The sequence below is a fragment of the Aphelocoma coerulescens genome, chromosome 5 (assembly GCF_041296385.1).
Source record: "Aphelocoma coerulescens isolate FSJ_1873_10779 chromosome 5, UR_Acoe_1.0, whole genome shotgun sequence".
Taxonomy (NCBI): Eukaryota; Metazoa; Chordata; class Aves; order Passeriformes; family Corvidae; genus Aphelocoma; species Aphelocoma coerulescens.
Window position 1 is genome coordinate 35,846,543 of NC_091019.1, and position 25,685 is coordinate 35,872,227.

The 25,685-nt window shown below is 36.6% G+C and overlaps 1 protein-coding gene across 2 annotated transcripts in view; it reads left to right on the forward strand.

Annotated features, from left to right (window-relative positions):
* Positions 1-21,708, forward strand: part of LOC138111607 (formin-1-like) — a 42,100-nt gene extending 20,392 nt beyond the window's left edge. The window contains exons 4-5 of one of the 2 annotated variants that reach the window (XM_069017695.1): positions 20,495-20,670; positions 20,756-21,708. In XM_069017695.1, coding sequence (XP_068873796.1) covers positions 20,495-20,670; positions 20,756-20,899 — 320 coding nt within the window. In that variant the 3' untranslated portion in view covers positions 20,900-21,708. Of the gene's footprint in view, positions 1-2,140; positions 2,567-20,494; positions 20,671-20,755 lie in introns of those variants that run through there. The other variant, XM_069017696.1, reaches the window with a different exon arrangement.
* The last annotated feature ends 3,977 nt before the right edge of the window (positions 21,709-25,685 follow it).

A 25,685-nucleotide genomic window follows, 5' to 3' on the forward strand; every position in this document is an offset into this window, starting at 1 on the left:
AGGTTTATAAATATCTTCTCTAATTGAAGTGGTTCAGAGAATTGCTCATTAGCATTTTAAAAGCACTATAGTGTTCTGTCCACAGTAGGTATGCACTTCATGAAATAAGTTTGCATATGGATCACATGGAAAGATGATGCATAGTTTCTCACAGGTAATTCACATGAAAGTAATATACATGAGTGTGTTGCTCCACAAAACCCATCTTATTCAGAATAAATGTTCTTTGAAGATGCTATAAAGGAGTTGAGAATTAAGACGCTGCTGTAAGAAAAGAATTAAAATAAAAGAGAAGAGAGAATTAATCATAGAATCACAGAATCATTTAGGCTGAAAGGACCACTTGAGATCATCTAGTCCAACCCTCTGCTCAGGCAGGGTCACCTAGAGCAAATCGCCTGGGCCTGTGTGCAGTAGGGTTTTTTAATTTCTCCAAGAATGAGGACTGAATAACCTATCTATGCAACCTGTGTTAGTGCTTGGTCACTCTCACAGTAAAATAGTGTTTTCTTTCATTCAGGTGGAATTATGTAAATTTTCAATTTACCATCTCAGTGTTACAAATATCATTAACTTGTATTCTAAACTTGTTTCTTTTTGCCCAGTGTGTCTCTAATATCCTATGGGAATTGTGTTACCTACAGACTCAGTGTGGCTAAAACAGAGTTAATTATTTCTGAAGAGCTTTCCAGATATTGGATTTTTGAGTCATAGTGAATAACACCACTATCCTGACTGTTGCTTAGGTCTGTAAGATAGATACCCTCTTTGATAAGGATTTCTCTTGCTCCTTCTGTACACAGTTGCAGACTGTATCTAAATTCTTTCCTGTTAACTTTGCATGTTCTTTCTAGATATGTAATCTTGCAAAGTTTGTTAATTGTATGTCCAACTAAAATTATAGTCACTACATAGCTGTTTAATGGATCTTTGTTTTCCTGTTACATCCAATGCAGTTACTCATTGTACACTATATTGTGATTGCTTTTGAGGACATCATCCTGTATTCTCTGCTGAGTCTTATTACACATCATTAATACTTCATCCCAGTGAAGCCAAAATCTTTTTTTACCAGTATGAACAAAATAAGGCAATGCTGCATTGAAATGTAGACTTACAGCAGTTTGAAATGTACATAGGCAGGACTGTAAGTTCAAGACATGGTCTCTGAGTTAAAAAGACCCTCTGAAGACTGGCCTTGATAGATTCTGTGAACAAATAGCTCCTGTTTTAGTTGAATGACTTCTCAGCATGATACACTTAAGCAAGAGTTATATTTTCTTCGCTCTTTGTAACATGTGACTCTTCAGTCAAAGGCAATCAGTGAGGGGAAACCATGTGAATTAAACTGGAATGGAAAACCAGAGACAGCTTAATGTTTTATGCAGGTCATAGATTAACAATTTTCTGTTTCATGAGGGGAGAAAAGGCCAAAACATTCCTTCTGGTTTACAGTTTGTGCACTCGGTTTAAAAGACTTATTGTAATGAAATGGACTTCTTTTCTCATCAGTATAAAAAGAATTTCTTGAAGTAAAATACTGGGATAATGTGGTAGTTGTTGTTTCTTAAATCTGTATGTATTCTGTTGGCCACTTTAAACAAGTTGATAGAAATGGCTCAGCTGAAATTTTTCTTGATGGATCAGAATGATACATAAAGTGAGATCCGATTCAAGTATTTATCTCTGTAAGTATGATTTAATAATGTATTTAGAAATTTTTAAAATCTCTAATAGCTACCATTTTGTATTTTGTCTCTGAAAAAGTGACATAGCACCAAATCCAACTTGTAAAAGGGGTGAAAAATTCTGCATACTCCTGCTAAAAATATATTTTAAAATACTGAAAATTAATAAAGATGCAATTTATATGTGCTTGGGGTATCCCATACCAGTAAATAATTTTTAATAGTATTTCATTATTTAGATGTGACATAAATCTATAACAATGCATTTAAATAATACCTATAAGTAGTGAATATTATTTATGAGTCATAGCATTAAAATAGTCCACGTAGTGGTTTAATGAGTTATTTAATTGTGTGTCAGAATTATTTTTCTTTGGGCTTAGATTATGAGTACCCTTGCATTTAGATTATAGTGGCTTCTCAATTGCTCCAAATGTTTATGATTTTTCTAGACCACATTCAAAGATCTCTTCAGGCTTGTGTGTTTTCTTGCTGGGATCAACAAGGTAAAAATAGGACAGAGAAAGTAGAGGTGAAATGTTGAGAACTGTTGGATGTGTTTTACATGGGGAATTTTAAAGGCTATGGGAAATTAGTCTTTACCAGAACAAGAGGTGAGTACAGAAGGAAATAGAAATAATTCACAGTCCCTCACCTGAGTGACAGTCTCTGTATACTGCCACTTATAGTGTCCTGTGTGATAAAGATTCCAGTGCTTTGTAATTTTCTACATTTTTTTCCACATACACATTTTGGAAGAGTAAAATGGAAAGTGCTGTGTTTTTTTCTTACAAGGTTTGCTTTTACAATGAAGAGGCATATGGGACATTTTTGCATTCTGAATACAATGAGCCTCTCTGAAATTGTCCTAAGCAATCACTTAGCATTTCTTTGCTGTCAAAAATTTAATGATTTTTGACTTCGGTAGTTCAAAACTACCAAGATTAAGGGTATAACTGATGAATGGGTTAGCTCTCACTTTTCTTGAATATGTTGGAAAATTAAGAGGGAAAACGTGTTCTAAAAAAATCTGACTTTATGGGAAAAGGTATTCTGAGTTTCTGCTCTGTAACATTTTCAGTCATTTTTGTATTTATTTGTCTATATCATGAGTAAAACTGTTTATTGATTGTTACCCATGTAAATCTGAACCTGTTAATTCACCAAAACCACCAAATATTTATGAATATAAGATAATTCTTATTATGTGTACAAAATGAAGTAAATTGGTTCTTGTTCTCTAAGCTTCAGTGTTTCTATTACAGAAACATAAGTAAAACTAACAGTGTAGTACAGGGGAGTTATTAAAAGTTATTACGTCTATGAGTGCATGAACTTATTTTTGAGCCATAAGTTGCAGAAAAGCTAAAACTGGTAGTTCCCATCCTTTTAATCCCTAGCACATTTTTCAGCATCTATGCTAGTGGCCCTAGGAGGCCCTGCCAGCTGGAGGGCACACCCTCAGTTCCCAGCCTGCTCCCAGCAGCTCTAATTGTTACTATCTGCAAAATACCAGGTGCTCTCTGTGACCCAAGATGTTAATTGTGCTGCCTCATATACATAATTTGTGTATGGGATTTGATTCATATTGTCGGTGTACTTAAATAGCTTGATTCCCATGTCCTGAGAAACTGAACACTGCAGCTGCTAAGGCAGGCATATTTAAAACCTGCAGAGTTTTCTTAAGCATATTGTGGTTAATTAGGAGCATTAGTCAGCAGTAGTCATTCCAAGATCTTTGGGGAAATTACTCAAAAAATGGCTTCTTTTATTTAATGCAGCACTGAAGTTGGTGGTTTTGTAGTCCCTCAACTAACATTTTGTTAACATATACTTGAGTCTGATAGTTATTGTTACAGAAGTGAAATCCAAATCTTAGTTGTTTGTTGGAGAAAGTGAAATTTTGGGATTTTTTTTTTTCGCTGTTAATTTTATTTAAGACATATATGTATATGACCTATAAAGCAGCTGGCATTGAGCCATTTCATGTCACAATAACTGAAATTTAGAGGTTATCTTTCTAAGTTTCTTCTAGAGTATATATTTTTGTCAGTAATATAGTTATCAATATATTGTAAACTTGCGCATATGTTCACTAATTTCTGATTTTTCAAAGTAAAATTTGTTTTAAGAAATTAAAGTAGTCAAGTATGAAAAATATATTGAAAAAGTTATTAAAATACAAACTACTCAATTTTGGAGAGTGTATGTTTTTAAATAAACTTATATTAAAATATAATTACAGTTATACATAATGTAATATAATTTATATACAGTTATGTATACATTTTTCAATAGACATTACAGTTTAAACTTTGATAGTTAATACTAAGTCATGACAGTCAGATTTTTTCTTCTTTTTGGAAAATGCCAGCTTTCATAGAACTAAAATTTAAAAAAAGAAAACCCCAAACAAAATTTTTTTTTCCAGAAGTAGCAGCCTTCTGAAAATTATTTTCCAGGTGAATAATAAACTCCAACTAATATACCAAGAACAGAAGATGGCAATGTATCTTTTTGCATAGGCAAAAATAATAGTCTTGTACAAAATGTAAGTAGTTATTTATAATGCCTTTGTACCCTAATTTCTTCTTATATGCTTCTTTCATGGGATATGGACCTAATAATTTTTGTACTAGTTTACTATGACAGATTATTCTTTAAATCTGACACATAGTGAAACTGCAATTTTAAGTATTATAAGTAAGATAAATAGCACTATATAAATTCCCAGGTATTTTTTACATTTTTTTCCTTGTGATTTAATTGCATTCCACTTTTATACTTACTTATGCAAGTTATACTTAGTTAGCAAAATTGAAAGATGTTTGTTATCCAAAGATGGGAAGAAAAATGTTAGGATGTACTTTTTCAGGTTTTCACTTTTTTCAAAAATCTCTTACTTTTTAGCCTTCTGTTTGCTGTCTTGTCATCTTATCTTTAGTATGAATGGCAGTGTTCCATTTCAATGTTTTTCTTATATTATGGAAAAAGAAATCCTAATTTTGTTGCTTAGTTTGTCAGTCTTAATCCATGTTGAGAGTTTTTCTCCAGTCTGTGGATTAGTAAAAGAGGCCATTCCTAATTAGTCCAAAGAGCCCTGTTTTTCATCCCATCAGGCATTGAATATTTGTCAAGTCCTTTTCATCAAAGTGATTGGATAACATTTAAACTATTTCACCTTGCAACCAAAACAAAAGGTTTGTTTCCATTCTCTTCAGATTTTGGTTGCTTGTAAGAACTTCAAATTTAAAGGCTTTATTCTAAGGTTAGCAGAAAATAAGCTGTAGTTTGAAGCTATTTCAGATTTCCAGGGTGACACGAACTTTGTGAGAGATCTCTCTTTTGTTAGAGCTACCTTTGAGATAGCTAAGTACAGTGAGAAGACTTTATTTTGGAACTCCTCCAAAGTGAAATACTTTTTATCCAAAACAGGCAGAAGCCTGAGTTTGTTGGTTTGGGGGTTTTTTAAAGTAAATTAAATAGGTGAGAATTTCCCCCCCGTCTTCCATGGTATTTCTATCCATAAAAATTGACATTCTAGTCCTATTTTTTTTTCCCCTCTGCATAATTGTATTTCACTTAGAGTAATGTGGATGCTTTGTATGAGAGGAGTCACAGAGGGTGTGTTTGTGTGGCATGTCTGGTCCACACTAGCCACCCACTGCATTTCCAGTTTGGTCTATGAGACTCATTGGATGGATATGCAGGCAGTTCAAAGAGAAGCCTGAGCTTGAACAGTTCTTGCAGAGTTGCAGGTGCTAAGATATGTTTGCATAGACTTCCTACATGTATCAAAATCTCTATGGCATGGCTGCTGTTACATAGCTTCTCTCCCACCAGTGAGTTGCAGTCATTCCACTCTTGTGGCACAGAGCGGGGACCTGAAACTTTCCTCCTGTGGGTTAGGTGTGACTGTAGGCTCAAAGGGGATTTCAGGCTACAAGCAATGCTGTGACATAGCCTGGGCTTGAGGCATTAATAATGTGGATGGTCAGTGAGACAGAGCATAAAAGCAACTTCAATTAACTTTGTAAAGTCAGTTGCAGCTCTGTCATCAGAGGGTTGAATTCTCTTATGTGTAATTTATTGAAATTGATATTAAATGTGCAAATGGAGATGACAGCTGGGTGTTCCAGCAGAACAAATGAAAGGTTTCTTGGAATTCAGGTCTGCTTTAGCAGCTTTGGCTACTAAAAACAACATCTAATGATACTAATATTTAAATAGTCATGACTTTGAATAATCATGGAAATATTTCCACCCATCCTCTTGGTGATGTGTAGTAGCGTGCTGCTTTGCTTTCTTACTCAGTAGTCATCCTTAAAAGACTTCCACACCCCCTTCATCATGTCTTCTTTATTTCCATTACTTTTCTCCTTCATCTGACTTACACTCTCCTATCTGTACCTTTTGAAACAAGCTCATACTTTGCTTGTTCACATAAAATGATCTCTTCCACCCTGTTCAATGTGCTGGGCAATTACCTGCAAGATCATTTCACAAATGAAAGGAAGGAATGCTGAATGTCACCTTCTTATTGCACAGGATCTTCAGAATGGATGCCAAATAGTGCAGAATGGAAAAAGCACAGTTTTAGGTGCCCTAGGGTTTCTGAGGCACGGACATAGATCGGGCAAATCCAACCTGGAATGATCCACACCTTTGTGGACTGGAATAAATTAATTTTGGTATCTAACATTCATTTAGGCAACTGAGTCCAAATAATTGTATTGTAAATGATGTCTCAGCTTTTTATTGCAGCAATATTGTTGACTTCATATAGCCAAATTATTAAAAAATGGATTTATTCCTTCAGAAAAAAAAAGTATTTTTTAAGAATGCATTTGAATTTTGGTCTAGACTCTCATCGTACATTTTGGTGCTTTGTAGTCTGTCTTTGTTCATTGTTCTAAAAATTGAACTCTGTTTAACTCTGTATTCTTTCTCCTGGGAACTACCTGTATTTCTGTATTACATTTCTACTTAAGTATAATTCAGTCATTGTCTCTGTGTCAGTGCAGGAAGGCACTTCATTTGACTTTTCACCATAAAACTTAACAGACTATGTTGGGATTTTCTGGAAAATGATTTTATGGTCCTCAGCCCACAGATACAACATCCTCTTTTTTTAAATCATAATAGGAAAATTGCTGAAGTGAGACTAATTGTACTTCTTGGTGACCCAAGTACAGGGTTCAGGAGGACAAACCTTAGAGGTCTTTGGCCAGTGTGCAGAATTTGCATAACAGGTTTACTGTTACAACAGAACTATGAGCACAGAAATAAAAGGAAGTTATGCTTTTCATTTGGTTCCTTTGGCATCTACATGTTGAAGATGAAAGAATTTTAAAATAGGAAGTATGTCTTTCATATGAATCAGAAATATGACCACTAGCATTTTGCTGTCACATTCCTGTAGTGGTGCGCTTCAGAATGGCGTATGTTATCAGTGTGCCTTGAAAGAGAGAGTCACCCTTTTCAAGAACAGTCCTGAATGCAGGCTTAACTCAAAGCAAGATGGAGAGCATATGCTTATGATTGATTTAAATAGGAATGCTTTCCAAAACAAAATTATGTGCTAGATGGCCAACACTTGTGAAGTTGTAATTTTATATTTAAAGTAAATGTAATAATACTGGCAGCCTTGAGGTTGCTGGATTGCAGTAGTGACTGGTATTTATATCTGGTTCATTAGCAAGCCAGTGAAAAATTTTATGTGACAAAAATCCATTTGGATAATGAGCCACCTTTTAATTAGGCTCTGAACTTGCAGAAGAATACAGCTTATTTTTTTCCTCGGTAGTGTAATATAACTGCATAAAACACTTGCAAAAGTGAATTGAATGACAGAAATATTTTCTAGTGGATTAAGCAGACCACTTGTTAGGTACTTAGACATCTAAGGCTTTGTTTTGCCAGACCAAATTGAGGCCAATAAAAAGGTCTAGGTTACATAATGAAGAGTGTTTTCTTTTGTTAAAGAACACTTTGAGTTTAAGAAAGCCTTGATAAAGCTGAGATGCTTGTGGCTTCTTCTGGTGGTTTATACAGTTACTTTGACACGCAAGTGTTACTGAACATGCATGAAGTATCTTGCAGATGTTATACAATCAGCCATACACTGAAAAAATGTCTTTCCCAAAAAAGTACTTAAAGAGAATAAAAAGCTGTCTCCAAATTTGTCTAGTTTTAAAGTGTAGATGTGTCAGAGTTGAGACTGTGAAATGTTGCTTGTCATTTTGGCAGATACTTGTTAAAATATGAATAAATACAGACTGTATTAAAAAGAAATGTAGGTGGTAACTAGTAAAGTTCTAGCTTTTTTTTGCATCATTTCTGCTCTGCAGTTTTTAGATTGCTATAATTAGCCAGTCCTATACTGAATCACACTGTAAAACAGAGGAAATGAGCGGTGTTGAGAGGTAGTTGTTCTAAAGTAGCACATTTCCTCATGACTTCTGAAACCTCCTCCATTGTGCTGTTCGCCTTTCATTCCCCTCTTTATCCCAACAGTTAACCAAGTCCTAGTCAGTCTTCATCACTAACTGTAAATTCAGTATTTCTGTGCCTGGGGATGCATATCCTGATATCCAACCTGACCTCTCAGAAGGTCAGGAATACTGCTCTAGCCGATGAATATCATATCATGATATTTGGGGAGAAGTGCTGTGAAGAACTGTAGAAAGCATTTACTGAGTAATAAAAATGCAGGCGAACTTGAAGGAAATAAATAGGAAGCCATGCACAAAACCCCCCTACATTTTCGCTTCATATATAAAATGAAGCCAGCCATTTCCTTCCACAAATGAGAACTTTGAATCTTGACAGATAGTCCTATGTAAGTATGTGTTGAAAACTCAATAGCTTGCACAAGAAGCAAATTGGAAATTTTTGGAGAAGAAATAACCCCCAGAAACATTATTCCACTTTATGAAATCTAGTGCTCTCAAACTTCAGATATCTGTCAGTTCTCATTCTCTGTCTGAAAAGTATATGGTAAAATTGGGTCATGTTAAGGGAAGGACAACAGGAGATTTTAAAATACAGAAGAATTGTCTTTAGCCTGGGACAAAAGCCCTGAAGATAACTGGCAAGATGTATGATAGAGATTGTAAAACTGAGTGGCTGAAGAAGTTGGATAGGGCTGCATTTTTCTCTCTCTCTTTCCTGTTTATCAATTGAAGTGCACCAAAATGTTGACGGTGGAATAAATGTGGTAAACGTACACCATCTTCTTTGAGTGCAGATTTTTCAGTTGGCAATCGTTTTTCACAGTTGAAGAGAGGTCATTCATGGATGCCACTGTGCTTTAATCTTGAGCTCACATGCTATTCATATAGAGTACATCTCAATACATGTCTACAGAAAAACCCAAGATGCCAGGAAAAGCATAAAGAGAAAGTTTGAACCTTAAATTTATACAAAGGAAGTTAAAATACTTCAAGCGATCTATTACCCCTTCAACACCCCCATGTTTTCACAAGTAACAGTTTCTATATAGGTGACATAATTTATTTTCAGAAGTACTGTTCACCTCTCACTTCTTGTGAAATCTATGAAAGTAAGGAATATTCAGCAGCGTTGAAAATAGGAAAAAGTGTAGAGTGGTTGTGGACTAAATCTGACTTAATATTTCCTAAGTACCAAAGAAAAGGAAATTATTTTTTAAAAATTAAAGAACAAAAGCCTTTGGATTGTTTTTTCTTTTAACTGATTTCTTGTCCAATGTCTAATACAGTGAGCTTGTGATTAGCCTGAGGCAAGTGGAGCTTTGGAAAGCTATAAATAAAATAAAAGCGTGGACAATATACAAAAAATGTAAAGTAGGCCATTCAGTATTGCCATTTAAGCTTAGAGGTAAGAAGAATACAAGGCAATTTGAGTGACACAGCTCACATTCTGATAGAAGTGCTGACTGGAACTATGAAAAACACTTCTCAGTGCTCCATGAATATGGTTATACTTCTTTCCTGAGGTTTTGGATTGAGGTTTTGGATTTGTGAGTCATGGTATGCTACAGTAAAGATAATTAAAGCTTATTTAATTGAGAGTTGACTGTGAGTGTATACAAAAATTCTATCCTAATCAGAATATTTTTCCTTGGTCATAGGACTTGGACATTTATGAAAACTCAGAAAATTTATGGGATTGGTGATCAGTTCCCTTTGCTCAGTCATCCAATTTTCCTAAGGCTGTAAAAGTCAGTATATGTCTGTCTATGCCATTAAGATTACTACTTGATAGTGCTTCGACATCACAATGATAATATTTCATTAACAGAAGTGTAGCAGGGCTTTGAAGTTTCTGTAAGCTCATGATGCACTAAAGGCATTCACAGATACTTGCAATAGAAAAAAGTCAGCTGAATCTTTTGAAAATGTATGTGATGTTGACCAACTTAGGTTCATCATGACCCTGCCATTAGTGACATGGGGTGTACAATGCCAGTCTTACGAAGAGTGTGAACTAAGGTAATGTCTGTTTGCTACTGCCCTCATGCTGAGATATTACCACTCAAGTATCTAACCACTGCAGAAAGGTCTTCACTGCTTGTTTTCTGTTCCTGTCTTAATTAAGCAGAAAAAGTAGGTATCAGTTGCCACAGGACATGGGAAATAACATAGCCTGTAGATCTTTGGGACATGAATTATGAAATAATTTTAGGTGTCAGATTTATTTCTTTTATTATTGGCTGTAAATATTAATGTGTCTGCTTTTGCAGAAGAGGATGGAGATTCCTTAATGACTCAGAATTGTGTGATCCTACAGTTGCAAAAATGCATTTTTACTTGTCGTGGATGAAATTTTTCAGTTACTAATTTAGAATCATAGAATTGGTTAGGTTGAAAGAAACCACTAGGATCATTGAGTCCAGTCATTAACCCAGCATTGCCAAGTCCACCACTAAACCACGTCCATTAGTGCCACATCTACATGTTTTTTAAACCCCTCCAGGGATGATGACTCAACCACTCTCTTGGACAGCCTGTTCCAATGCTTAACAACCTTTTCAGTGAAGAACTTTTTCCTCATAACCAATCTAAGTCTTCCCTGACGCAACTTGTGGTCATTTCCTCTTGTCCCATTGCTAGTTACTTGTGAGAAGAGAACAAGCCCCACCCTGCTAGTACCACCTTTCAGGCTGTTGTAGAGAGCAATAAGGTCTCCCCTGAGCCTCCTTTTCTCCAGGCTAAACAACCCCAATTCCCTCAGCTGGTCTTCACAGGACATGTGGTCCAGATCCTTCAGCAGCTCTGTTGTCCTTCTCTGGACATGCTCCAGCACCGCAATGTCCTTCTTGTAGTGAGGGGCCCAAAACTGCACACAGAAGTCGAGATGTGGCCTCACCAGTGCCGAGTACAGGGGACAATCACTGCCCTGGTCCTGCCGGCCACACTGTTGCTAATACAAGCCAGGATGCCATTGGCCTTCTTGGGTACCTGGACACATGCTGGCTCATGTTCAGCTCCTGACAACCAGCAGGCCAAAATTCTTTTCTGCTGGGCAGCTTTCCAGCCACTCTGCCCCCAGCCTGTAGCGCTGCCTGGGGTTGTTGTGACTTAAGTGCAGGACCCGGCACTTGGCCTTGTTTAACCTCATACCATTGGCCTCACCCCATTGATCCAGCCTGTCCAGATCCCTCTGCAGAGCCCTGTTACCCTTCAGCTGATCCTGCCCAACTTGATGTTGTCTGTAATCTGTCTGAGAGTGCACTTGATCCCCTCATCCAGGTTGTTGATAAATTTATTAAATAGGACTGACCCCAATACTGAGCCCTGGAGAACACCACTCGTCACTGGCCGCCAGCTGGATGTAACTTCCTTCATGACCGCTCTGGGCCTGGTCATACAGCCTGTTATTTACCCAGTGATGAGTGCACCCATCCAAGCCATGGGCTGCCAGTTTTCCCAGGAGAACACTGTGGGATACGGTGCCAAGGGCTTTAGTATAGTCCAGGTTGATTCTTCACAGTTACAGAATGTTACCACTCTCACTCATGAAAATGCATATGTTAAAGCAGTCTGGACAGCACTAGGAATGAGGTTAGAAAAGGAGAGACTAGCTGTCAAATCCTCACTACATCTCTTAGGTTCTGCTAGATTGGTCATAAAACAGGTGATCCTTTTGCTTCAAAATCTTGTGCATTGTGTATGAATGTTAAGCAAGATTGCTGCCCATTTTCCTTGTTTCTTGATTTTCAGTATATTTTGGGCTGTTGTGTGTCTTCCTGTTGGATAAAAGACAGAAGACTTGTCACATGCAATGCAATTTTATTCCAAGAGGAGAAGGAAGAGCACAGGCTATGCTATAAGAGCAGGCCATGTTCATTCTCCTATTATCACATTTCAGACTTTCACTGATGAATCATATGCCCCATGGTCTAGTTATAAATAACATGCTCAGCATTAATTAGTTTTGTTGCTGTTGATAATGTCCTTGGTTATCTACACAAGCTGTTCTTTAATTGTTCCTTTTGGCGCTTTTGCACATTTTTATCCATACTTCATTATATCAGATCTTAATATTTGCACTAAAATATTTATATAATGACATTAATGCAGTGTAGAGGTGGCTGGCCTAAGTGACCTCTACAAATAGATTCATTGATGTTAGAGCTTATTTAGGCAACTTTAGAAATTTTGAAGTGCAAGGTAAAATATGTAGGTTATTTAAAATCAATCTTACTGTCATTCATTTACTTACCTAATGCCCAAACCAACTCTTTTCGGCCGTGTCTTTGCCTTTCTCATAGTTAAGAGTGAGAACCAGTGTATAAGGAGAAATATTATAAAAAGCACATGAGAAAAGTAATGTAAGCTCTTATGGTCATTAAATAGCTTACTACATTTACTTAAAGTGCTGACATTGTGGCCTCTATTCCTAGCTTGCTGCCTAAAAGATGTTTGCTTTCAGCTGTGTATCTTTTTGTCTGTTTTTTTCTATATAGTTCTTCATTTTCCTTATTGCACTAGCTACAGATTTCTAATCTTTTCAAAAACTATTGCTTGCAAGGTCAAATCTTGCTAAACAAAATAAGGAATAAAGAATTTAAACGTCAGTCTCCTCCTCCACATTCTTTTACCTAACTGACTAATGCCACAGATGAGAGAACTGGTTGTAAAAGTCACAGTGAAACACTCCTCATTATAGCAATTACAGTCTTAGGAATGCTTCCATTTTTGGTAGTAGCTTTGAGTGTAATCTATAAAAAATATGGTAGTGCTCTGATTGGATAGAAATTACTTCAGGTAATGAAGCTGTAAACAGTTGTATACTGGTTTTGGAAAATTATCATTATCTATTTTATAGCCCTGCAAGACATTTAGCATTTGCCTAATAAGAAAGACATATGTTAATTGTCAGGTATTTCAAAGTTTTCTGTAGTATTTAATTTTTGTATGTCCACAAATGGCTCACTTGGGAAATGTTGTTTAATTAATATCTGCTGATTGGATATTTAACTAGATTACTTTGGGTATTACCCCCATCTGGAAGTTACTGTGAGCACTGAAGTTCTTTGGCATTAAAAATGAGCCTTTCACTAAAAGTTCCTGGCATTGCAGCTTGGAACCTAGGTGTGAATGTTGATTGTGGCATTTCACTGTGGACATGTGAAGCTTCTTTGGGAATAGTAAAAGATGAAGAATTTGCACTGAAGTGCCAATTGCTTCCCGTGTTATATCCTCCTGAGGTTTTTAGTATCTTTGGTTCTTTCTTTATAATGCCAATTAGGAGCACTTGGAGGGCATCTTGCTTGCATCTGAAAGTAAGATTGGGCTGAAAAGTGACAGGTCCTGCTTGTTATTTGCTCAGTGTAACTAAACCTGTTAAATTTGAGTATGTGATGAAGCAGGAGGCTTGTATGGGACCAAACTGCTCAGCACCTTGCAGGTCTGTGTCCTAATTCAGAAAATACATTCTGTACTTGTTACTAGAGTTCCTGTTCCTCAGGCTTCTCAAGCACATGTTGGATGATACAGCATTGAATCTTGAATATGGTTCTCTCATCTTTCTGCTGATGATCTTGCCTTTGGTTTGGTTTGGTTTTGTTTGCTGGGGTTTTTTTCCCTAATCTAAATTGTACTAGTTCTTTTATACTAAGTTAGTGATTAGTATTCATATTTTTTCTATAAGGGTTTGCTCTCTTAGGGGTTGGGGATTTTTGTCTGGAATGAATTGAGGTGAAGGAGAAATGATTGAGGTGAAGGAGAAAAAGCAGTATGAAGTATATAAATTGCGATAAATGTAAACCCTTAATAAATAAAAAAAATATATATAAATCACATTCATTCTCAACAGAATAAATGAAAAGTTACTTTAATACAAACCATTTAAATTTATATAAGGAATTTATAGGTTTCAATAGATGTTGCTAAGCTTCCCTAGGTTTGTAATGATTCAGAAGTATTTTTGAAAAGCTTTGAGTTGCATCACATGCTTTTGCAGTTGATACACTCTGCACTGAGAAGTTGCACAAACGTTTTTTACAAGAAAATAAATATTTTGTATTTCCTTTACATCCCTGTGTTTGGTGGTTGCTCAGTCGAACTTTCTAGGCCAGAAAGCTTTATCTTCACCATTATTTGCTATTCTTTTCTTTTAATGATGGAAGTTCATGTCAAACTATGTACAGTTTATCACCTCCTGCAGGAAGATACCCTTCTTTAAGTTCACACTTCAGAATAACATAGTGATTTTTATTTGCTAGCAAGGGAGGGAGGTCCTAATTTTACTTGGCAATAGATTTCTCTTTTAGTAATTGGATGGATTTGAAGCCACTTACACATTTTTTTATTCATTATTAGCTGTACTAAGTTGTGTTTAGTATTTCCTAGGAGAAAGAGGACACAGAATAAGACAATAAATTGCTGATTGTTTTGGATATTGGTACTTTAGGAGCTTCTAGCTTTCTGAGAGTTGCAAGGACCTTAACTGCCACTGCAGGGTGTTGCTGCCCCAGGGCTTTGCTCCCACACTCACCACTTTGAGAGATTTGATTTACGTAATGTGCCATTCACGCTTCTTTGTTATAGCAATATAGCAAGTAGCAGGCCTAACATTTGCTTTTTAAAATTCACGATTTTTCATCATGCAAAAAGAATTTCTAAATGTACTGCGGAAACAGGCAATCTTCAGCAAGGGTTCTGCTAAACTGCTTATACTATGAATCGCCCCATGCTACGATACAGATTAAATAAAACTATATCAATTAGGGGGAAAGATGACATATATCTTCATTCCCAAAGACAGCATTTAGTATAGTTTTCCAGTGTGTCTAGTCTTGCACTATGAGTTTTCTTCATGTTAAAAGGATTTATTCGTCTACCTAGTGCACAATGTTCACTTTTCTGCACAAACAACTATGTACTTCTTACATTCTATCCAATAAACCAGAAAGAATTGTATTGCTGCTAAGATTTCAGTCTTCTCTTGGGTCTCTACCAGAGCAAACAGGTTACTTCTATTTGCTTCCTTCCCATGAAGGAAATCTGGAAAATTAAAAGGGAAGGAGGATGGCTTCCTCTAGGTTTTTAAATCCTCTTTCAAATTCTCTTCTCTTTTTCCCTACTTATTCATATTTCTTTAACTTCAAAATAGACTTTAACTCCAGAAAATAAAATCTTATTGTCCTCTGTGTCAGCTGCATACACAGGAACATTGAGTGCATAACTTATATGTTTATACAGAATTAATGTCTTTATATACTAACAGATATGAGATACCACAGATGGCATGTGGATGGAGCTGTGCAGTATCATCTAACCACAGAATCTGCAACTGCTGAGACTCCTTCCAATGCTGTTTTAATTTGAGATTGAACACACTGGTGTCTGTAACAACAAAAATAAAAGAGAGATTTTAAAGAAGAGAAATCAGAAAGCTTTTACTGCTTAGAAAGGAAAAGGTCAGTCCAGAGAGATGGATCATGAAATTTGAGGTTCCTGCTGCAGTGCAAAAAAATTTGGTAGGATCTGCATATTTTGGATTTCCATAATTTTTAAAGATATGTTGACTCAGTTTATCTTCACGTTCCACCAATGCTTTCAATAACAATGGTCAAGCCTCATCCATTTGAGCAAGGAAGTGTACCAAAGACTCTTTAACTTGCTGTGATTTGCTGACTTAAGATCTTGCAAGAGCTAAATCCCTACAGTAATAACATTCTCCTATGTTAGTAATACCGTAAATCCTCTAAAAATCCTCTAAGTACCGTAAATACTCATGAATACATGATTCAGAGTGTTCATTCCTACTGTCAAAATGGTGCCTTTAAATAGGCAATTTCTGAGTTAGACTGTTTCAGTTTTGTGGTTCACTTGCTGAAAAAACCTACTTGATTATTTATTTTGTTTGTTAGGGGTTTTTTTTCTAAAATTTAAGCCCCCCACCCCCAAACTTAAAAGGTCCACAAAGCCTGGCATTCTGAGACTCATTCCCAAATGGCGTACAAAGATTTAAATTTTATTTACCTCCTTTTCACTCCTTCCAAGAGGCAAGCAGTGGATACAAGTATCTAATTAACACAAGGTTTTCTTTATTCATGCATGAGTGTTCATAACATTCAATCAACTGGGCAACAGAATTGTACATTACATAGGAATCAACATACAAAAAGAATAACCATTATATTTTTATCCTGTGTGGTATAATAAGGCAATCTAGAAAGAACGGAGTGTGATTGAAATATTAATATATAGTGGTCAAGAAACAAAGCTAAAAGCAATCAGTGTAAACATTGGCCTCAAAGCTAAGTGTGTTGTGGTTAAGCAAACCATGTACCTGAGGAAATGGATATCATGACATCCTAATTCCTTGAACTAGTAACAAAAAAAGAAAAAGTTTTTCTTTTTTCAGGTTTTCTACAGAGAGAGACTGTCCATAGAAACTGTGTATTCCACAATGGCAACTTAACAGAAATGTATTACATGGTATCTAATATGCCTGTTTGCTAATTTAAGAATTTGTGTTTAAAAGAGTTTGTATGTCAAGAATGGTAATTTTTACAAAAGAAGTCAGATGTAATTACCTTATAATTATGTATGTTCAGCATAGGACTAGAAGATTTAGAAAATCCTGGGTGTACAATTTGTTGTCACAGTCTGATGATTTGACCCTGTCTGTACCCCTGAGGTTTGAGTGCCTCATCTGTCCTACCTGTGACAACATAAAAAAGTTGTTTCCCTACACTCACAAAGTCTGCATGGTAAAATTTCCCAGAGAAGCATTAAGTATTGAGTCTTCCTGTATTTACATTGCTCTGTCTTCTATTCCCTTGGGACAATAGATGGCAGCAGATCTCTATTTGGGCAGTCTTCTTTGTACATACATTGCACACAGGAGGCACTCCTAAGTGGTATAAACTGTAAAACCTGGAAGACAGTTTGAATAGCAACTAAAATTTCATGAAAGCCTTCTTTTTTCAGAGAGAAAAAAAAAAGATGTCAAATCAGTTAAGTTGGCTGAAGGATAAACATATGCATTTTAAAACTTTCTAAATTTAGCCTATGATTCAATGATATATACATGTGTTTGCATATGCTTGCATAAAATATATATGACTTTTTTTTTTTTTTAAACACAATCAGATTACAGTAGGTTGCCAATTCTAAAAAAAATGTTTCCTGGATAAGTGTCAGTAGCAGTAAAATCCATCTGTCAGAGCTGACAGAATGGTGAACTTCAGGGAAAAATATGACAAAACATTTAAAAAATTTGCTTAAAATAGAATACTTAGAGAGATGGTTAAATTTCTCCTTTCATATTCCACTCTCTACTGGGTTGGATGAGTCCCTTACCATAGAAGTGGTTTTATGCTAATGGTGTGTGCAGGTGAGAACTGGTTCAGGGAGGAATGCAATCATCAGCTACCAGGATAAATGCATAGATAACAGAACATTAAGTAATAATTGCCTAGAGGGTGGAGAATAGAGGCTTGGTAACAGACTTGGGACAAGTCTGCCAACAGCAAAAAATACCATAAATTAATATAATAGTGCATAAAATTAAATTTGGACAAAAACTGAGGGAGGTATTAAGTATTAAGTTTTCTAGAGGCCCAGAAAGCATTTGGCAGGCTGACTGTTCGTAGCTGGGCCAGTTAATTATGGGAAATACCAGCTGCTGCAAGAAGGAATTCTAAGTGTGGTCTCTTGCTACAGTTCTGTATCACTTAATGAATCAATGGAAATTATTAGAGTAAGCATATTATGGGTAAAAATCACTGCTACAAATGAATTTTCTCTTTAGCAGTAGCTGACATAGAACAGACACCTTGAACAACACAGCTAAGAATAATTGGTCCAAAATGACTGCAAACTACAAACTGTAATCAAGCTTTGAAGTACTAGAAATAATGCTGAGCAGGGTGGGCAACCATTACAAGATAATTACAAAGATAAATGTAATTTATCTTTGTAATTACAAATATAAAATGAATTCCCAAAGAGCATTGAATTAAAAATGGTAGTATTTCCTGGTTTTTACTATGTAAATTTGCATTTTAATGCAGTTTTAATTTTTTATGAAAGCATATGTGGTTTTTATAGGTTATATGACTGGATTCCAATTTTTTTGTGATGAAAAGTCAGTAGATACCCACAAAAACTGTAGCACTGATCTGTGACAGAAATCAGGAGAAGCACCAAAACCTGTCATGATAGGTTTGCTAACATGATACAGATAATGTCCTATTACCTTAAAAACGGTGATTTTTACTTTTTCCTCTCCACTCACCTGGAACTTTCTTTATATTTTCCATGTCATAATCACGTAAAAGGTGGGTGGCTAGAGGTAACTGGGCTAATTGTATGGTGCAACAAATATGAGGTCAAAATTCAACCAATACATTTATTCAGCTTATTATAAGCATAATATTTGTATTCAATATTAAAAGCATAATATTTGTATTTCTGATCTTAAAGGTTTCTAAGTATGGAAATGACTTAATGAGTGGGTTTTAGCTGGGGTAGAATTAATTTTCTTCACAGTGGCTAGTGCAGGGCTATGTTTTGGATACATGGTTGCTGCATGGTATTTGGTTGCTTGCTGTGGTTAAACCACAACACTTACATAATGGCATAAGGGCCAACAATAAAAAACATATCAAATGTGTAACAATATACAGAAATCCAATTATTCAGAAAGTCAGAAAGCAAGTCTCTCTTTAGATCCCTGATCTAAAAGATAGCAAATCTGGACCTGAGAATGTCTTAAAATGTGCTGTCTTGTGTTTGAATATCTTGATACAGTTTAATATTATATGCAGTGCATAATTTCAAAATGTGTAAAGGTATATGTAATACTCTTTTGGAGAAATGCTTTATTTTGATAGAATCTCACACTGAGATTTCATCTGAATAAGATGGAAGATGACTTTATTCACACAATAATGACTGACTTGTAATTTGATCATTGGCCATTTTATCAAGTATTTTACTTTACTGTGCTTATAATTAATTTAGGTGTGGCACCTAAATTATTTAGGACTGGAAGCTATCAGAAAGTTTGAAAATCAGCCTTTATTTAAGCAAACATTTATACAGATTCTGATCCTACTGCCTCTTTTTTTAATGTGGTCTTTTAAAGTTAGGGAAAAAAATAAAAAACAAAAACTTCTAAAAATTACAAAATTGTAAGTGCCATTACTAGAATCAGAAAAGGCCTGGACTGAACAGAACCATAAAGATTATCTAGTTCCAATCCCCATATCATGGACAGGGATATATTTCCCTAGACCAGGTTCTCGAAGCTCCATCAAATCTGGCCTTGAACACTTCCAGGGTTTCTTTTATAATGCTAAGCTATGATAAGCAGCAGCCAGGAACTGTGCTAATATCTGAAGTTTCCAGTAAAATGATCCAAGATGGATGTGTCTATGAAAGAGTGTATCTATCTTACAGAATATAAAAAGAGGTGTTATGTATCTTATGTATGACATTACACTTCAGAGGGCACACTAACTTCATGGAATTCATTGGTTTTCTCATTGCTGAAGTGGAAGCTATCATAAAGAAATATACATTTTTTGGGGGTCTAATAAACCAGCAATGCTATGAACAGGATGGAGAGTGCTGAGCGGTTGCAATGCATGACATAGACAAGTACCTCCATGGTTGACAGGTTTTGTTCTTACCTCTCTCATTAAATCCATGGCTGTTCGTACCTAAACCGTTCCAAAACCAGGTTGATACTATGTTTTAAGGTTACTGGAGAAAGGTAAAATCTTAAGCATCACTTCTGATTGAAAGATCATAAAAAGATCTGTTTTTTATGCACTTGGTGTAAGGGACTAATGGGGATTGGCACGGTCCCCACTAAGGCTGTGTTTAGCCAATGTCAAAAAGTTTGTCAAATTAGTTTGTGGAGCTTCCTTAGTGAAGTTTTATACTTCACACCCACCTCTGAAATGTGTGTGTGACGAGCGCATTTAGGATGACCAGTTAACAGTGCCTTGGCAGAGGTCAAAACTCAAGCATCTTACACATAGTCTGTGTCTATGTATGGGGGAAAGACAAGCAGCCCACTTTTTTTTCATGCTAGATCCGACCCACAAAATCTAAGGACAAGAAAGATTTTTTCTGAGTGAAAACAAAGTTTTTACCCCCTTTATACCATTCCGTTTTGTTTTAAACAAACAGAAGAACTGTAAGTGCACATGTTGGTGGTAGTGTGTACCAGAGTTTCAAAAAGATATAGGACTTTTTGTGTGCAGGGATTGTGTGCAGATGCATTACAGAATTATTTAATTTAATTTAATTTAATTTAATTTAATTTAATTAGTTCATTTCATTTGGGCCTTCCAGCAGAGTCTGCTTTAAAGGATGACTTCACTGAGCGGCTGACTAATTTGGATGTGGCAAACAGAGATGAAGATACGTGGGTTCTGGATTGCAGACTGGGGCACTCAAACTCGTTTCCTCATTCAAGTGAGAAAGAGAAGATCAACAGAAATGTGTTGCATCTGAGCCTGGAACTGAATGTGAGTAGGACTGTATTCATGCTATATTGGATTTCAACAAGCATTTATTATATACAATTACATTTTTGGTTTGCGTTTATTTCAGGTCAGTCTAAAACCATGTTCCAAAATATCTGACAAACTGCAAAGTTTTGGATGGGATACAGTTTTCCAGATGGTCTGTGCATCCATGTGTCTTTGTGCTGCTGGGAGCAATGCATACAGAAAATTTCTGAAATCATATAAATAGATTAAGATACACGATGTGCCGTTTCTAAAATCTTGATGGGTGTTTAGTTTAAATTAGTTGCTTCCTGGAAATGCATTGCAGGAGCAAGCTGTGTGTGCACGTGTGCACGTGCACAGCCCAAGCGCTGGGAGCCATGCTGCTGCTTCTCAGGGTTTTGGAGAAGCAGAACTGGCACTGGAGTCAGACTGGCCATGAGTTTGACAGGAAAAGTTTTGAAACTTCCTGGGATATAAAGCACTGAAGCTTCGGAGGGCAAGCGGAGTTAATCACAATGTCAGGCCAGCTTAATGTAGCTGGAAATACTGACGTGCTCCCAGGGTGAGCAGTAAGCAGCCTACAGAGACATGTTTTGGCAGTAGTTTTCAAATTGGAGGGAGAAGGGAACAGAATGTAGAAGAAGAGGAAAGAAACATGGAAAGGATTGAATGATTGAAAGAAATTGCTTTAAAAAAGACTAGATTACATAAAGTTTGTGCAAAGAAACACTAAGACAAATTTGTGTAAGAGTGACATCTATTGGTGGAAATACAAAAAGTTACTTAGAAGTACACTTAAAATGCATTTTAATGCCTACAGTCACCGATGGTATTCTCTTGAGCTTGTTATAAAATTTATTTCTTGTCCTAACTTTCTTTTCTTAAGATAATTATTTAGAATATTCTTGCACCAGTGTGAAGGTACAGGGTTATCCTTGTAATAAATTGTTGAGATGAAAACAAATAACTGGATTGAGAGGAACTGTGACATAGCTGTTATCACTGCTAGAAATATATACTACAACAGGAAGTATATAGTCCATAAGGATTCTTTGTCTGCGTTTATGAAGTCCTTGTATAGACCAGGAGGAGTTACAAATTAAAGGCCATTTAAGAACAATATTTTGTGTAACGTAAGAGATATCTGAGATTAGTAGTTTCCATCTTTCTTACTTTTTAAGAAACGTGTAAAAATCTAATTAATTGCATTATGAAAAAATTAAATAATTTCCGTTTGTTGTAGTTAGCAAGGAGGAATATTTATTCCACTCTTTTTAAAATACTCAGAACAAAAGTGTTTAATTTCGATTTTAAAAAGGGTGCTCAACATGGGCTGACTGCTAGGGACCCACCAAGACACTTTATCATGAAGCTCACTCCCTGTGACTCTCTTTCAGAACAGGACTTTGGGTTGAATTACAGACCCCTTGTATCTCCAAGACTATTTTTGTTCTTGAAGATGAGTCCATGGGATTGAAGGAGGAGTTGCCAAAAGAATGATAGTGAGAAGGCTGCTGCAGCAGTTGCTGCCATCAGAATCTGTTTGGACTGCAGCACTGCTAGAAGCAGCCTGTAGGAAAGATAGTGGCCAAAACCAGGCTGCACGAGTTGCTCTGATGACAGCAACCCTTGGGTGTTCCCTTCCTCTTCGGAATGGGATGTCACACCCAGATATTGTCTTCCCTGTGCAGTCATCAGACTGGACAGCAAGACAGCTGTGGTGGGCCAGTGTCTGGAGAGCAATTCTGAAGCTAAGATCATGTTCTGAGGAAACAGCATCTAAAATAGACCAATTTATTTACTCACAGTTGCACTACACCCAGTCATGTTATCTATGGCCCTTTTCTGCTATTAGAAGAAAACATTTAGCCTGACTGATCAAAAGTTTGGCACTATTGTTTTAAAATGCACTTATATTCATAATAATAACAATATGAAAAACAAAGCTATTTATTAAATAGCTGTGCTTGCTCTGGATTAGGAGCACCCTAACATTAATGTGTAATATAATTGTGCATATGCATATATAGTGTTTGCTTATGGAATCATGGAATGGTTTGGCTTGGAAGGAACATTACAAATCATCTAATTACAACTCCCCTGCCATGAGCAGGGCCATCTTTCACCAGAGCAGGTTGCACAGGGCCCCGTCCAACCTGACCTTGAACACTTCCAGGGATGGGGCATCCAGATCTTCCCTGAGCAGCCTGTTCCAGAGCCTTACCACCATCACAAGCAAGGAATTTATTCCTACTATCTAATCTAAACCTACTCTCTTTCAGTCTGAAGCCATTATCCCTTGTCCTAGCAATACAGGCCCTTGTAAAAGTCCCTCTCCATCTTTCTTGTAGCTCCCTTCAGGTGCTGAAATGTGCTGTAAGGTCTCCCTGGACCCTTCTCTTCTCCAGGCTGAACAACCCCAACTCTCTCAGCCTGTCTTCACAGGAGAGGTTCTCCATCCCTCTGATCATCTTCAAGGCCCTCCTCTGGACTCACTGCAGCAAGTCCATGTCCTTCCTGTGCTGGGACCCCAGAGCTGGATGCAGCACTGCAGATGGGGTCTCACCAGAGCAGAGCAGAGGGGCAGAATCCCCTCCCTCCCCTGCTGCCCACGCTGCTCTGGATGCAGCCCAGGACACCACTGGCTCTCTGGGCTGGGAGTGCCCATGGCTGGGTCATGTCCAGCCTCTCACCCAGCAGCACCCCCAAGTCCTTCTGGGCAGGGCTGCTCTCGATGTGTTCATCCCCAGCCTGTGTTGATAATGGGGGTTTGCCCTGAACCAGGTGCAGCACCAGCACTTGGTCATGTTTAACCTCATAATATCCCCACAGGCCCACTTCTCCAACTTGTCCATGATGTTATTGAAAAGATGTTTCTATGTTTCTGTTGGTTGGAAGAAGGTAGATAATGTAGATGAGAGAGAGGGTGAATGAATTCGGCTCTGACGGAAATTTTGAATGCACAATCTACACCAGAAGCATGAAAAAAGATCCTGCATTAGATTTTAAACCTTTGACATGGAGAAGATACAGAGATATGGAAGGTAATGAAACAAAATAGAAATGAAACTCCACCCTATTTTCTATACAGCATTTCATCTCAGATTTTAAAAAAGCACATGTTTTTTTTAAAAGTGAGATGTGAAAATGCTGCTAAAATTGCAATTAATAGCCAGTAATTATTTAAGAAATTGTGGTAAATTAATGTAACTGTGAATTTTATTTTATAAAACTTTTGTTTAATCTTTAAACTGCTGTATCACACTGTAGATGGGGAGCAAAAGGCCTGTTGAAATGAAAAGAAGATGAAAAGAGAGTAAACTAGAAGAGGAAAAGGATTAAAAATTCATCTTCATTCTTTGTAACACTAAGTGCCAGCCTTTGTGCCTTAATGTACAAAGGTCTCCCTTCGTTTACTTACAAAATTTATAGTGATCTTCTGTTCCCTTTGGTACTTGTATGTCTGCTCATATTAACCAGATCAGCCAATACATCTTTCTAGAAGCTCTGTCTCAGATCTACCATTGCTTTCTCATGTGATAGGTTTTACAGGCTAATATTCCATACATTTGTTGATACAGTATACAGTATGCACTCCTTCAAAATATAAACTGAGTTTCTTAATGTGCTTTCTGATTTTATAACCATATAGCTATTACAGTGTTTTTTCAAATTCTCTAAAGTAGTCCATATCTTCATGTCAATCAGAATTTAGATGACGATGTTTAAAAACACTTTGCATTTATAGATGTATTTATACAGACCCTTACACCAAATGTGTCTGGTGTCCACACATTCTGTTAACATGTATTGCTGAATTCTGCTATGAATTCCTGTATCTGTGTTTCTGCTGCTACATCTAAAATCAATTACTTAAATTTAAAGCAATTATGTTGGTGATACCCAGATCCCTCAAAACTCAGGAAAGCTGCTCACATAATGGTCTTAAATGAGGTAACAAGGCTGAGAATAATGATGAAAATCGAGGCCTTACAGGTTTTCTTCCATCTTTCCTGCCTTTCCTATTTTAGAGCATTTAAACAGTTAAAATACTAAGTATAAAATGAGGTAATCAGCAGGAGAGACAAACAGGAGAGCAGGGGAATGTTAAAACCATTCTCAATCTGAGCAGTAAAAGTTAGGCTGAGGACAGGGCAGAGGGTGGACTGTGTCAGCTGAACTTCAGATCAGTTCAAGCCACCCAAGCTACAGAGCCTGCTGCTTCTCAAGGCTCTTCTGAAGCCTGACACGGTGCATATTTTATTCTATGACTATTTTCAAGAAGTTAGGCAAACTTTTCTAGATTTGAGGTTCTTTATTTTGAAAAAGCAGTAGAACGTTTGTTTTCAGTTTAGCAACCTTGGTGTTTTGTAGAATGTGTCTTTCTGTCCTGTTCATGTTTATCCAGTTTGTTATTACAGTGATCTGAAAAGGCAATCTGAACAGATACAGAGTCAGGAAGTGTTGAGCTCTGCCATATGATAGTGGTAGAAATGAGATGACTTCATTCCGGCTTAATGTGTGTTTTCTTCAAAGCTAGTTTTAAAACCTACTTCAGGTGAGCTCTTACACATCTCAAGAACAGACCTAGAGTGAGTTGTAGGTGTGACTTCTGTCTGTGATTAAATGTAGGTCAGAAAGGGTGTGGATTATTAAATGTGCTTTAAACTGTAAGGAATGGTTGTCCTTTTGTATAATTAGTGCATTGACTGCCTTGAAAGTTGCTATAACAGGTTTTAGGGCTTTTCTGAAGCACCAGAGAGTTGTCAGTTTTATTAAGTAAAGAGGCTTGTAACATAATCATAACTGATTTTTTCTAGAGATTTTGAAGTTGTTCCTTTAGATGCAGTGTTACAGCCTGTTCAGAAAGACTTTCCTTATGAGATAGATTCACCCAGCATTAAAAAACTTCAGCCAACAAACTGGCTCCATCTCATTTTACATCACAATGATGACCTCTTTTTAATATAAAAAAGTATTGATGTATGTATTTTATCCAGAAACACTCTGTTGAGTAAGTAACCAATATG